Here is a 13,512-nt window from a genome sequence, read left to right as displayed (position 1 = left end):
AGAAGAAGGGCAAAGCAAAGTTAACCTGCACAGGAGCGAGATTGGGAATAACGTAGGATGAGTGTTTCACATGAATGGGGAGAGAAGAGGCGCCTAGACCAGCAACGGCCATCAGACCGCTTGGGAGGGCATTATAAAGGGTATTTTTTGGACATACAAGGTGGTTGGGGACTATGCATGATTTACTGCTGTATGAGAGGCAAAGGCAGTAAGCTTTATATTGGGAAAGCCTGGAGGCAGGTTCCTTTCAAAATCACCCTCTCTTCACAAATCTAAAACGGCAATAAGTAAAAAAGAAACCCCTCATAAGTTTTGAATTGGAGAGTTATATTGCCAAGTGATTACTGTAAAAATAAAGCCCAAAAAACAATGGTGGAATTCTTTTTTCCTTCACCACCCTTGGAACATTTTTCTTGCAACTATTTTCAGAAGATTATACTTGTGGTAAAACAAATGGCCTCATTCAAAGCTACACTTTCTCCCCCCAAAAGGCAAAAAGTAAGGATGGAAAAGCACAAAATAAGTTATGGCTGCTGGAAGAAAGGGAGGAAAAACAAAAGTCCTTGGTCTCTATATGGTCCAAAATCCAGGACAGCTGAGCTGAGGCTGCCAGGACTAAACCTATACAGAATATGATAAGCTCAGTTGACCCCCCTTCCCCCATAAAAGAAAAAAAACAAACCCTTTACTAGGGCGGTAGTAGGGTGGACCAGTGGGTGGCGGACAGCTTCATGCAGATTTTAGGTGTCGCTTAGGCCACATTTACATGTTCCTTTTTATTCTGTGGGTTCTCCCGCAGCGGATTTGATAAGTCTGCAGGGCAAACCCGCTGCGGTTATCCCTGCAGATTTATCGCGGTTTGTCCTGCGGGTTCCGCTGCGGGATTTACCCCTACTATTGATGCTGCATATGCAGCAAAATGCAGCATCAATAATAGTATTAAAAATAGTAAAATAATTATATACTCACCCTCTGACGTCCCGATCTCCTGGGCGCTGCAGGTGGCGGTCCGGTTCCAAAGATGCTGTGTGACCAGGACCTTCGGTGACGTCACGGTCATGTGACCGCGACGTCACCGAAGGTCCTGGTCACATAGCAAACCTGAGACCGGATGGCCGCGTGCAGCGCTGAGACTTCCGAAGGTGAGTATACATGATTTTTTATTTTTATTCTTTTTTTTTTTTTTAATACAAATATGGTTCCCGGGGCCTGGAGGTTAGTCTCCTCTCCTCCACCCCGGGTATAACCCGCACATTATCCGCATTACTTCCCGCATGGTGGGCACTGCCCCATGCGGGAAGTAAGCGGATCAATGCACTTCTATGGGTGCAGAATCGCTGCGATTCTGCACAAAGAAGTGACATGGTCCTTTTTTTCCGCAGCAATTCTGCGCGTTTTTTTTTTCGGGTTTTTCCGCATCATGTGCACTGCGGTTTCTGTTTTCCATAGGGTAACATTGTACTGTACCCTGCATGGAAAACAGCTGCGGACCCGCAGCGGCAAAATCGCCGCGGTTTCGCAGTAAAAACCGCATAGTGTGAACATGGCCTTATGAAGTAAATTCCAGGGAAGCATTTGATTACCAAGGAACAACCGAGAGGCCGGACGCCCTTGATTTTGGCACCAGCTCTCCTGCATTAGGACACATTTTTATATAGCGCCAACATATTCCACGGCACTTTACAATTCAAACCTGTAGTATATACTCTAATCTGGATTCATCTCAGCGCCTTAGACCTACCCAATTCGTGTCAATGTTAGTTTCTTTTTTAGTGGTGGGCCATTGTAGCACTGGCGAGTTACCGAGCTGTACAAGTTGCGGCCATAATTGCTACCGGCGACAGGTCTTGTATCCTTGCTGAGCAGCAGTCACCCACTAGTGTAATAGGGGGCTCACAGAAGGACCGGGGAAGTGATCTGGTTTCATTCTTTTAATGTTCTAATGCAGTGCAAATTAGAAGATAATATTTGTAAACCTTTAGAATATATCCTTAAGAGTGACATATTTACTGCAGATTTATGCTACAGGATCTCAGAAATAGGAATATGTACAACAGGCAATAAAACGTAATCCAGGCAGAGCCTCCTGAGCGGATTGGGAATTGCGCACCACTCATTTTCCTGTGGATTTGCCCACCTTGATTAATTGGGGATTTTCTCCACTGACTGTAGCACAAATTACACTGCACATTTATTTATGTTTCCACACCGACTGTTGTCCATGAAGCAGAAATTAGATTTCACAGCCTTTCCCCAAGACACTGAAGAGTAAAATTCGCATTACTTTCAGCACCTCTGCTGCAAATCCGCCACGTCTCTAAGTACACTAATAAAACCTCCAAAGGGTCAATAAAAGGCAGAAACTTATTGGTTCCTGGCGCCGACTAGAAAATGGACAAATCACTTACCTTTATAAAAGCTGCCCGAAGAGTCTGCGCTGCCGAGAGGTTTACACGCTCTAACTGGGAGAAGGAAGGGAAATGAACAGCGTTAATGCCCCAATAATCACTTCTTTGATTCTATTGCATAAAACAGGAAAATAAACATCCTCTACAAATAGAAACAAGCAGTAGAAACCCAGTAACGCAGGGTTAATATCCCAGGCGCATACATTGAGGATATGTATGGTACATGCAGTCCGGTCTAAGCACTTCATGGTATATAGAGAAGGAGAAGTTTGATATACAAGATTGTGGGGAAAGTCAGTACACCCTGAATGTCATTTATTAAAATCCAGGTTTTTTGTATTCATAAAGTCCCGTGGGGGGGGTCCTACTCCGTGATTGACAGGTGTCTCTGCATGCAGTCAGAGGGGAGACTGTCAATCACAGAGCAGCACCGCCCACCGGACTTTTATGCACACAGTCACAAGGGGTTTCAATAAATAGAACATTTACTGCAACTTTAAAAATAAAGTTACACATCATTCTGATCATTGCCTCCTCCTCTATAGCCTCCTACCTGCAGATCAGAAGCCATTGTCAGCATGACAGGTTCACTTTAAACTTTAAAGGCAAAGTCTCAAATTTCACCTTTATTATAAAAGGAAATAAAAAAAAGGAAATATGAAATTCCATTTGATGCTTTAGTTTTTTTTCCCATGGGCGACCACTTCATGGTTAGCAGAGATTATTGGTTACTGCCTAGCTCTGGTAGAAAAACCCCTATCTGGTTTAATCATCTTTAGTTACTATTGTTGGCACAAGACCAGGGGTGTCAAACTGCATTCCTCGAGGGCCGCAAACCATGCGTGTTTTCAAGATTTCCTTAGCTTTGCACAAGGTGCTGGAATCATTATGTGTGTAGGTGATTAAATTATCACCTGTGCAGTACAAGGAAATCCTGAAAACATGACCTGTTTGCAGCCCTCGAGGAATGCAGTTTGACACCCCTGCACAAGACTGTGGCGGAAGTACGGGGGTGAGCCCACCCCACACCAGGCCGATAATGGTTGTTACCACAGCCAGGACCTGCCTCTAACAGTCGTGAGTGGAGCAGAGCTCTGCCCAAGACAACCAGTTACATGCCACCGCCAACCTCTACCAGCAGCTTGTACCCGAGCTTCAGGAGACCGTGACTTGTAGTATATGCAGCAATACTGTGATCTAAGGTGCGTGCGATCCAACGATCACAGATTCAAGTCGTCCAAGGGAATACAGTGAAAGTAAAGAAAACCCACATACATAATGTGACATCGCTGCGTCCATAAAAATCACACCTACCAAAATGTAATATCAAGCCCAAAAATAAGACCTCACAGCTCCATCGACAGTGTGAAGAGTCTCAGAAAATGGTGGCTTTTTCCCCTGCACATTCAAAGCATTTGGAATGTTTACCCTGTTTGAGTACACCATATAGTAAAGTGAATGGGGTCATTCAAAAGTACAACACATCCTGCAAATACAAGTGCCCATCCACAGGAAAGTCAAGTTATTCTTCTTGGAGCGAGAGGCAAGACGCAAAAAGGGAATCTCAGCATGTTCTTGCCTATGGAAGTAGTTGGGGGGGGGGGGGGGGGGGCTGTAAAATGGAGGACAAGCAGCTGAAAATATACCTGTTTGTAAGAGATTCAAGGTGCACAGTCATGACAAATCTAAGGTAGAAGTCATATGCTAATCAGGCTGGGAGTACACTGGGGGCGTGTCAATGTATGAAGGTGGGGCAGTCCAGTGCAGTGACACACCCCAGTGCACTCCGCTTGATTAGTGTAGAAGCTACAGTACAGACCAAAAGTTTGGACACACCTCATTTAACCCCTTCATGACCCAGCCTATTTTGACCTTAAAGACCTTGCTGTTTTTTGCAATTCTGACCAGTGTCCCTTTATGAGGTAATAACTCAGGAACGCTTCAACGGATCCTAGCGGTTCTGATATTGTTTTTTCGTGACATATTGGGTTTCATGTTAGTGGTAAATTTAGGTCAATAAATTCTGCGTTTATTTGTGATAAAAACGGAAATTTGGCGAAAATTTTGAAAATTTCGCAATTTTCACATTTTTAATTTTTATTCTGTTAAACCAGAGAGGTATGTGACACAAAATAGTTAATAAATAACATTTCCCACATGTATACTTTACATCAGCACAATTTTGGAAACAAATTTTTTTTTTTTTTGCTAGGAAGTTATAAGGGTTAAAATTTGACCAGCGATTTCTCATTTTTACAACGAAATTTACAAAACCTTTTTTTTTAGGGACCACCTCACATTTGAAGTCAGTTTGAGGGGTCTATATGGCTGAAAATACCCAAAAGTGACACCATTCTAAAAACTGCACCCCTCAAGGTGCACAAAACCACACTCAAGAAGTTTATTAACCCTTCAGGTGCTTCACAGCAGCAGAAGCAACATGGAAGGAAAAAATGAACATTTAACTTTTTAGTCACAAAAATGATTTTTAGCAACAATTTTTTTATTTTCCCAATGGTAAAAGGAGAAACTGAACCACGAAAGTTGTTGTCCAATTTGTCCTGAGTACGCTGATACCTCATATGTGGGGGTAAACCACTGTTTGTGCGCACGGCAGGGCCTGGAAGGGAAGGAGCGCCATTTGACTTTTTGAATGAAAAATTGGCTCCACTCTTTAGCGGACACCATGTCACATTTGGAGAGCCCCCGTGTGCCTAAAAATTGGAGCTCCCCCACAAGTGACCCCATTTTGGAAACTAGACCCCCCCAAGGAACTTATCTAGATGCATATTGAGCACTTTAAACCCCCAGGTGCTTCACAGAAGTTTATAACGCAGAGCCATGAAAATCAAAAATAATTTTTCTTTCCTCAAAAATGATTTTTTAGCCTGGAATTTCCTATTTTGCCAAGGGTAATAGGAGAATTTGGACCCCCAATGTTGTTGTCCAGTTTGTCCTGAGTACGCTGATACCCCATATGTGGGGGTAAACCACTGTTTGGGCGCACGTCAGGGCTCGGAAGGGAAGGCACGCCATTTGGCTTTTTAAATGGAAAATTAGCTCCAATCATTAGCGGACACCATGTCACGTTTGGAGAGCCCCTGTGTGCCTAAACATTGGAGCTCCCCCACAAGTGACCCCATTTTGGAAACTAGACCCCCAAAGGAACTAATCTAGATGTGTGGTGAGCACTTTGAACCCCCAAGTGCTTCACAGAAGTTTATAACGCAGAGCCATGAAAATAAAAAAAATAAAAATTTTCTCAAAAATGATATTTTAGCCTGCAATTTTTTATTTTCCCAAGGGTAACAGGAGAAATTTGACCCCAAAAGTTGTTGTCCAGTTTCTCCTGAGTACGCTGATACCCCATGTGTGGGGGTAAACCACTGTTTGGGCACACGTCGGGGCTCAGAAGGGAAGTAGTGACTTTTGAAATGCAGACTTTGATGGAACGGTCTGCGGGCGTCATGTTGCGTTTGCAGAGCCCCTGGTGTGCCTAAACAGTAGAAACCCCCCACAAGTGACCCCATTTTAGAAACTAGACCCCCCAAGGAACTTATCTAGATATGTGGTGAGCACTTTGAACCCCCAAGTGCTTCACAGACGTTTACAACGCAGAGCCGTGAAAATAAAAAATCATTTTTCTTTCCTCAAAAATGATGTTTTAGCAAACATTTTTTTATTTTCACAAGGGTAACAGGAGAAATTGGACCCCAGTAATTGTTGCGCAGTTTGTCCTGGGTATGCAGGTTCCCCATATGTGGGGGTAAACCACTGTTTGGGCACACGTCGGGGCTCGGAAGGGAGGGAGCACCATTTGACTTTTTGAATACAAGATTGGCTGGAATCAATGGTGGCGCCATGTTGCATTTGGAGACCCCTGATGTGCCTAAACAGTGGTAACCCCTCAATTCTAACCCCCCACACCCCTAACCCTAATACCAACTGTAGCCATAACCCTAATCACAACCCTAACCACAACCCTAATTCCAACCCTAAGGCTATGTGCCCACGTTGCGGATTCGTGTGAGATTTTGCAGCATCATTTTTGAAAAATCTGCGGGTAAAAGGCGCTGAGTTTTAACTGCGGATTTACCGCGGATTTCCAGTGTTTTTTTGTGCGGATTTCACCTGCGGATTCCTATTGAGGAACAGGTGTAAAACGCTGCGGAATCCGCACAAAGAATTGACATGCTGCGGAAAATACAACGCAGCGTTACCGCGTGGTATTTTCCGCACCATGGGCACAGCGGATTTGGTTTTCCATAAGTTTACGTGGTAATGTAAACCTGATGGAAAACTGCTACGGATCCGCAGCCAAATCCGCACCGTGTGCACATAGCCTAATTCTAAAGGTATGTGCACACGCTGCGGAAAACGCTGCGGATCCGCAGCAGATTCCCATGAGTTTACAGTTCAATGTAAACCTATGGGAAACAAAAATCGCTGTACACATGCTGCAGAAAAACTGCACGGAAACGCAGCGGTTTACATTCCGCAGCATGTCACTTCTTTCTGCGGATTCCGCAGCGGTTTTACAACTGCTCCAATAGAAAATTGCAGTTGTAAAACTGCAGTGAAATGCGCAGAAAAACCGCGGTAAATCCGTCATAAATCCGAAGTGGTTTAGCACTGCGGATTTATCAAATCTGCAGCGGAAAAATCCGCAGAGGACCAGAATACGTGTGCACATACCGAAACCCTAACCTTAGTGGGAGAAAAAAAAAAGAAAAAAAAAAAAAAATTCTTTATTTCATTATTGTCCCTACCTATGGGGGTGACAAAGGGGGGGGGGGGGGGGGTCATTTACTATTTCTTTATTTTGACCACTGTGATATTTTGATCACAGTGATCAAAATGCACTTTGGAACGAATCTGCCGGCCGATTCGGCGGGCGCACTGCGCATGCGCCCGCCATTTTGGAAGATGGCGGCGCCCATGGAGAAGACGGACGGACCCCGGGAAGTTCGGCAAGTATGATGGGGTGGGGTGAAGGACGGGTGGGGGGGGGTGAAAAAAGGGGTTGGGGAGGGGAATCGGAGCGCAGGGGGGGTTGGATCGGAGCACGGGGGGGGGGGGGGGGGGGGTGGATGATTGTAGCACGGGGGGGGTGATTGGAGCACGGGGGAGCGGACAAGAGCACGGGGGGAGCGGAGCACAGGACGGAGCGGTGCATAGGACTGATCGGAGGACTGGGGGGGGGGGCGATCGGTGGGGGCACATCAGTGTTTCCAGCCATGGCCGATGATATTGCAGCATCGGCCATGGCTGGATTATAATATTTCACCAGTTTTAATAGGTGAAATATTACAAACCGCTCTGATTGGCTGTTGAAAGTGAAACTGCCAATCAGAGCAATCGTAGCCATGGGGGGGGGTGAAGCCACCCCCCCTGGGCTGTACTACCACTCCCCCTGTCCCTGCAGATCGTGTGAAATTGGAGTTAACCCTTTCACCGGATCTGCAGGGATGCGATCTTTCCATGACGCCACATAAACGTCATGGGTCGGATTGGCACCGACTTTCATGACGCCTACGTGGCGTAAAGGTCGGGAAGGGGTTAAAGATTTTTCTGTATTTTCATGACTACGAAAATTGTACATTCACACTGAAGGCATCAAAACTATGAAGTAACACATCTGGAATTATATACTTAAAGGGAACCTGTCACCCAGAAAATCGCGGGTGAGGTAAGCCCACCGGCATCAGGGGCTTATCTACAGCATTCTGCAATGCTGTAGGCAAGCCCCCGATGTATCCTGAAAGAGGGGAAAAAGACGTTAGATTATACTCACGCTGGGGCGGTCCCGCTGCTGGGGCGGTCCCGCTGCTGGGGCGGTCCCGCTGCTGGGGCGGTCCCGCTGCTGGGGCGGTCCCGCTGCTGGGGCGGTCCCGCTGCTGGGGCGGTCCCGCTGCTGGGGCGGTCCCGCTGCTGGGGCGGTCCCGCTGCTGGGGCGGTCCCGCTGCTGGGGCGGTCGGATGGGTGTGTCTGATCCGCTGCGGCGCCTCCCATCTTCATTCCAAGACGTCCTCTTCTGTTCTTCAGCTCCGGCGCAGGCGTACTTTGCTCTGCCCTGTTGAGGACAGAGCAAAGTACTGCAGTGCGCATGCGCCGGGCCTCTGACCTTTCCGGCGCCTGCGCACTGCAGTACTTTGTTCTGACCTCAACAGGGCAGACAAAGTATGCCTGCGCCGGAGCTGAAGATCAGAAGAGGACGTCTTGGAATGAAGATGGGAGGCGCCGCAGCGGACCAGAGACGCCCATCCGACCGGACCAGCAGCGGGACCGCCCCTGGGTGAGTATAATCTAATGTCTTTTTCTCCTCTTTCAGGTAACATCGGGGGCTTATCTACAGCATTACAGACTGCTGTAGATAAGCCCCTGATGCCGGTGGGCTTACCTCACCCGCGATTTTCAGGGTGACAAGTTCCCTTTAACAAAAAAGTGAGAAACAACTGAAATTATGTCTTATATTCCAGGTTCTTCAAAGTAGCCACCTTTTGCGTTGATGACTGCTTTGCAAACTCTTGGCATTCTCTTGATGAGCTTCAAGAGGTAGTCACCGGGAATGGTTTTCACTTCAAAGGTGTGCCCTGTCATGGTTTAATAAGTGGGATTTCTTGCCTTATAAATGGGGTTGGGACCATCAGTTGTGTTGAGCAGAAGTCTGGTGGATACACAACTGATAGTCCTACTGAATAGACTGTTAGAATTTGTATTATGGCAAGAAAAAAAAAAAAAAAAAAAAAATCTTTAAATCTTTAAATGAGAAGGTGTCCAAACTTTTGGTCTGTACTGTATATGCTATAGTTCTCACGACAGGCAGATTGGATCTGGGGTGGTGTATGAAATGGCCAGTGTGAACGTGTGCTTATACACTTTACATGTACACCAGCTTATAGTCCAGCTAAGGTCTTTGGTTTTGCTGTAATCTCTTGTACTTTCTACAATCAGGAGCATGGCTCCACTTTCCGAGCCAAGTATTCTATCTATATAGCTTCCTATGTATAAAATTCTCAGTCGGCCCCTGTCCGACTCTGCCCTTATTCACATCGAGGTTCTAATAAGGTTTTAATACTAGAGACAGGTAAGGACACCTTGTCGTGGTGTGATGGGTGCACCTTGTGGTGGTGGGATGGGTGCACCTAGTCGTGGTGGGATGGCTTATGCTTTTTTGCTCAAAAGAGTTAACCAAGTACCCCATGTTATTTCATTGCTGTAGAGTATCTGCTACAGCCGTACCACCATATCCATATATAAAACATGGTAAGTTCCCTATAATGGATCTGCCAAAATTAATGTAAAGTAAGTGATCATTCTGTGCTGTGAAATGCCTTCGTACAGTCATTTACTGCATTGCAGCTCAGATCTGCCTGGTTAGCAGAGCAGTAAGCCCCCTATGTGCAGAGCCCGCACTCCAACCATACTGTCCTATATGGGAAGTACGCAGCGGCACGTAGAGACTTACAGCGACCCAATGAGCACAAAGTAAAATCTCCGTCCAGCCAATTTTGCAGATCTGCATATTTTGGTACGTGCGCAGTAAATCCGCCATAAGCAATGCGTCTGAATGATTTCTACTGGAGAGGGCTCCATACAGATGCACATTACCGAGCAGTCTGTTTACCAGCTGTCCCAAAAATAATACAATGGCCGTTACCGAAGCCAGAGCTTAGATGGATTCAAGTTGGAGACACCGCACAAATTGAAGCTATAATTTTACACACGGCCCTTTGTCCTCGTACACTCGCACAGCACTCATAAATCACATTTATCACATCGGTGGAAGCCATAAAAAGGAAAAGCAAGCAGAATTATCCTATAATGCGCAGAAAAATAGAAAGGGCTGGATTGTTCTTTTTTAGACCCATCACAGATCATAAGATTGTGGCCGTGTAGGAAAGACTGCAGGAGCGGGAACATTAGTATTGTGCTTAAAGCCTAGATTACGAGACGGGCGAGGACGTGTCACACGTTATCTCCGCTCAAAATGGCCTTTATCGCCGGATGAGAGGATAAGGGGAAAAGGCCCAGCTCTTATCAGGTCATTTTTCACTTTACTCATGCCTATAACGATGGACGCCACTTTACCATCCATTCCAGCCTCACTTCCTACAAGCTCTACAACCAAGATATGAGGTCTCTGGATGCATGGAAGTGCGGCCACCTTGTCTGAGGAGGCCAATAAACCCTTCCCATCATCTTCCACAGATGTCGGGTGTATGGAGTGTCAAACAAAATGACCGTATGCACTACTGGTGAGGTGGTGCTAAGGTTAGGTTCCCACACCTTGTATAGTATAATAAAAAGAACCTAGCACTCAACTGGATGCTTTTAGTGCGAATTTTATTGTAGTAGTACCCAAACGTTTCGGTCCTGAATAACGGACCTTCATCAGTAGACGTACTAGTGTGTAGAATGTGAGACCATACGGTCACAGGGCACTAAAGAAGCAGCGTCTTCGGTTAATGCCGGATATGTGTAACAAGTACCAGATAGTTACCCAGGTAGGCGGAAGGAGATATATGAAGCTGCCAGCAGACGCGGTGTCCACCGCTGTATGGAGTGGGCTCAGGAGCAGAGTCCGCAGCACAGCGGAAAGAACCCACTACTGTAAGGAGCAAATGGGCATGAACAAACCTTAACCCATTAATGTTTGGTTATGCTGGTCATTCCCATACTAACAAGTTAGACAGCTGCCTTCTGCCTGTAACAGTGATGGGCACCAAGTGTCGATTGATGCGATTACCCACTTAAAAGCTGCCATCAATCTCTCCCTGTGGCATTTAAGGCGTGCAGTCTAGGGGGCACACAGTTCTAGATGCCCATAGGGCCCCCTATAGTTGCAATCGCAGGGTGCCAATGAGATGCCATAGTAGCCAGAGGCCTACTGAAGATCCCAATGGCAGTTATGTTGGTCTACCGACAAGCTAGGCTTTGTAGGAGACCGTAATTTTTGCTGTATTTTTCAGAACATTGTATTGTTAAAAACAAAAAAAGTGGCTTTTTAAACTGCACTAATGACCCAGGAGGTCCGTCCAACTCGAATATTCTAGGAATCTACGACTAATTGGCTATGCTTCACAGATGTATCAAGAAGGTGGTGGTGAGGGCACTCAGCAGGCCCCTGGGTGCCAGGGCAACTTATCAGACCCACACTTTCGGGTTGGAGGGCACTATTGACAGCCCATTGATATTTAGATGTCAGATTGACCGCTTAATGTGAATGGAACCCACCCCTAGGATGTCATAGTAGGTCACCGAGTGGAGAGGGTGTCACATCTCCGTCCTCCTAGTCATTGCATCTGCGGTACTTACAGGGGAATAAAAGGCATGGAGATGTGCCTTAAACTTTGAAGAAGACCCTGCCCCTTCGTTTAATGGGAGTCAAACCCCACATTGTGATACTGAGGGCCTATTTTAAGTAAAGGACTTTAAGTCAGGCAGATATATATATATCTATTAAAACAAAAAAAAAAAAACACGTGGGGAGGGGGGTTAAATCATCATCACCATCTACATAAAAAGGTGAAATATTGCAGTTTTCACCCTGGCCACCAGAGAAGTCACAAAACAGATACTTCCTACACTGTGCAGCTCACTTGTGAAGAAATCATCCCCTCACAGTGGGGGAGCGACAGCGCCTGTAGTGCTGGAGGCAGAGAAGGTGGGATGACAACTCTACACAGATAAGACTATGCACAACTCGCAAGATTTCTGGGGAAGGGCTGTACGCCAACAATTTCTGGATGCTGTAATAATCTATGTTATTCTGTTAACTCATTCATACACCACAAGTACAGAAAATACAGACAGTATAGCCATCTAATATTGCTCCCCCAGAGAAATACACAGCAGTAATCATGTATACATTTGTAAAGTACTGCTCCAGCAAGTTACGGTATATAGGAGAGCAGTGCTAGTGGTCTATACGACGACAGGAAGCCGCCCTTCACAAGCAGGAGGACAAAACTGCTAGGAGTTATGGCATGTCTTTAAAGAAGCCTGTATATGCAAGTCATCCAAGAAAGGAATTTTAAGGAATCTAAACATTTACTGGTAGTAATAGTATATATTTCCCTGTGAATGTGCAAATCTTATTTGCAGCTACAGCAGCCTTACAATAAAAAAAAAAAAAAAAAAGGAAATCTAAACTGGGCACAGTCCCTATACTACAGATGATTCCTCAATGTGTTTAGCATAAGACAAGACAACAGTTTGTGAGTTATTAGCTTAGTCAAGTTGTGTGCCATTAACTGATAAGTCCACTCACTTTCTTCTTTAGTAAATGCAGAAATCAAGGTAATTCCAAAGGGAATTTACAACTGTACATTAGATTTTCGGTCATATAGTAAGCAAACAACTAAGCAATGCCGACCTCACCCTACAGTATTGTTTCTTGTGTGTGTCATCGAGGAGTGGTAAGACAGCATTTCAGGGACTGTCCAACTAGTCAGTAAAGACTGCAGCAGACGTCTACTGCCTCAAAAGTGCACAAGACAAGGCCCTGAACACAAGAATTATTTTTTTTCTAATTTTTTTCCCCTTCACGACATGCGCCATACATGTACGGCACATGTCGTGTCTCTCCCTTTAATGTGGGCTCCAGCACTGAACCCACATCTTTTCCAGCACGTCAGCTGATTTCAACAGCCAACACGTGCCTAACAACCGCAGGTGGAATCGCGATCCAGCCGCAGCTGTTAACCTGTTAAATGCTGCTGACAATCTGACAGCAGCATTTAATGTGATCACACCGGAAGCAAATCGCTAGTCCCGCCCATCAGCACCCGTGTCAAATGACCGTGGGGCGTCGATTGGTTGGCATGACAGCACGGGTTCTGCAGCAGACCCCTGTGGTTGTCATTGCCAGATTGCTATGAGCGCCACCTAGCAGTCAGCACTCATAGCAAGTGAGCATTCCTGCTACTAACAGCAGGGCTGAAACCCCGCTCTCTGTAGCACAAGCAGTCGGATGATCGGAGCTTCTATTGAAGCAAGGGTTAAAGGGACTCTGTCACCTGAATTTGGCGGGACTGGTTTTGGGTCATATGGGCGGAGTTTTCAGGTGTTTGATTCACCCTTTCCTTACCCGCTGGCTGCA

General features: G+C 45.9%; 1 protein-coding gene across 1 annotated transcript in view; it reads right to left on the bottom strand.

The window, feature by feature from the left end:
• PDCD10 (programmed cell death 10) overlaps window positions 1–13,512 on the bottom strand; it is a 59,016-nt gene that overhangs the window by 19,776 nt on the left and 25,728 nt on the right. Inside the window, exon 3 of the mRNA XM_069727386.1 lies at window positions 2,409–2,462. Coding sequence (XP_069583487.1) covers window positions 2,409–2,462 — 54 coding nt within the window. The remainder of the gene's footprint in view (window positions 1–2,408; window positions 2,463–13,512) is intronic.

The sequence above is a fragment of the Ranitomeya imitator genome, chromosome 5 (assembly GCF_032444005.1).
Source record: "Ranitomeya imitator isolate aRanImi1 chromosome 5, aRanImi1.pri, whole genome shotgun sequence".
Taxonomy (NCBI): domain Eukaryota; kingdom Metazoa; phylum Chordata; class Amphibia; order Anura; family Dendrobatidae; genus Ranitomeya; species Ranitomeya imitator.
Note: the sequence above shows the minus strand (reverse complement) of the source record. Positions and strands in the feature narration are given on the sequence as shown.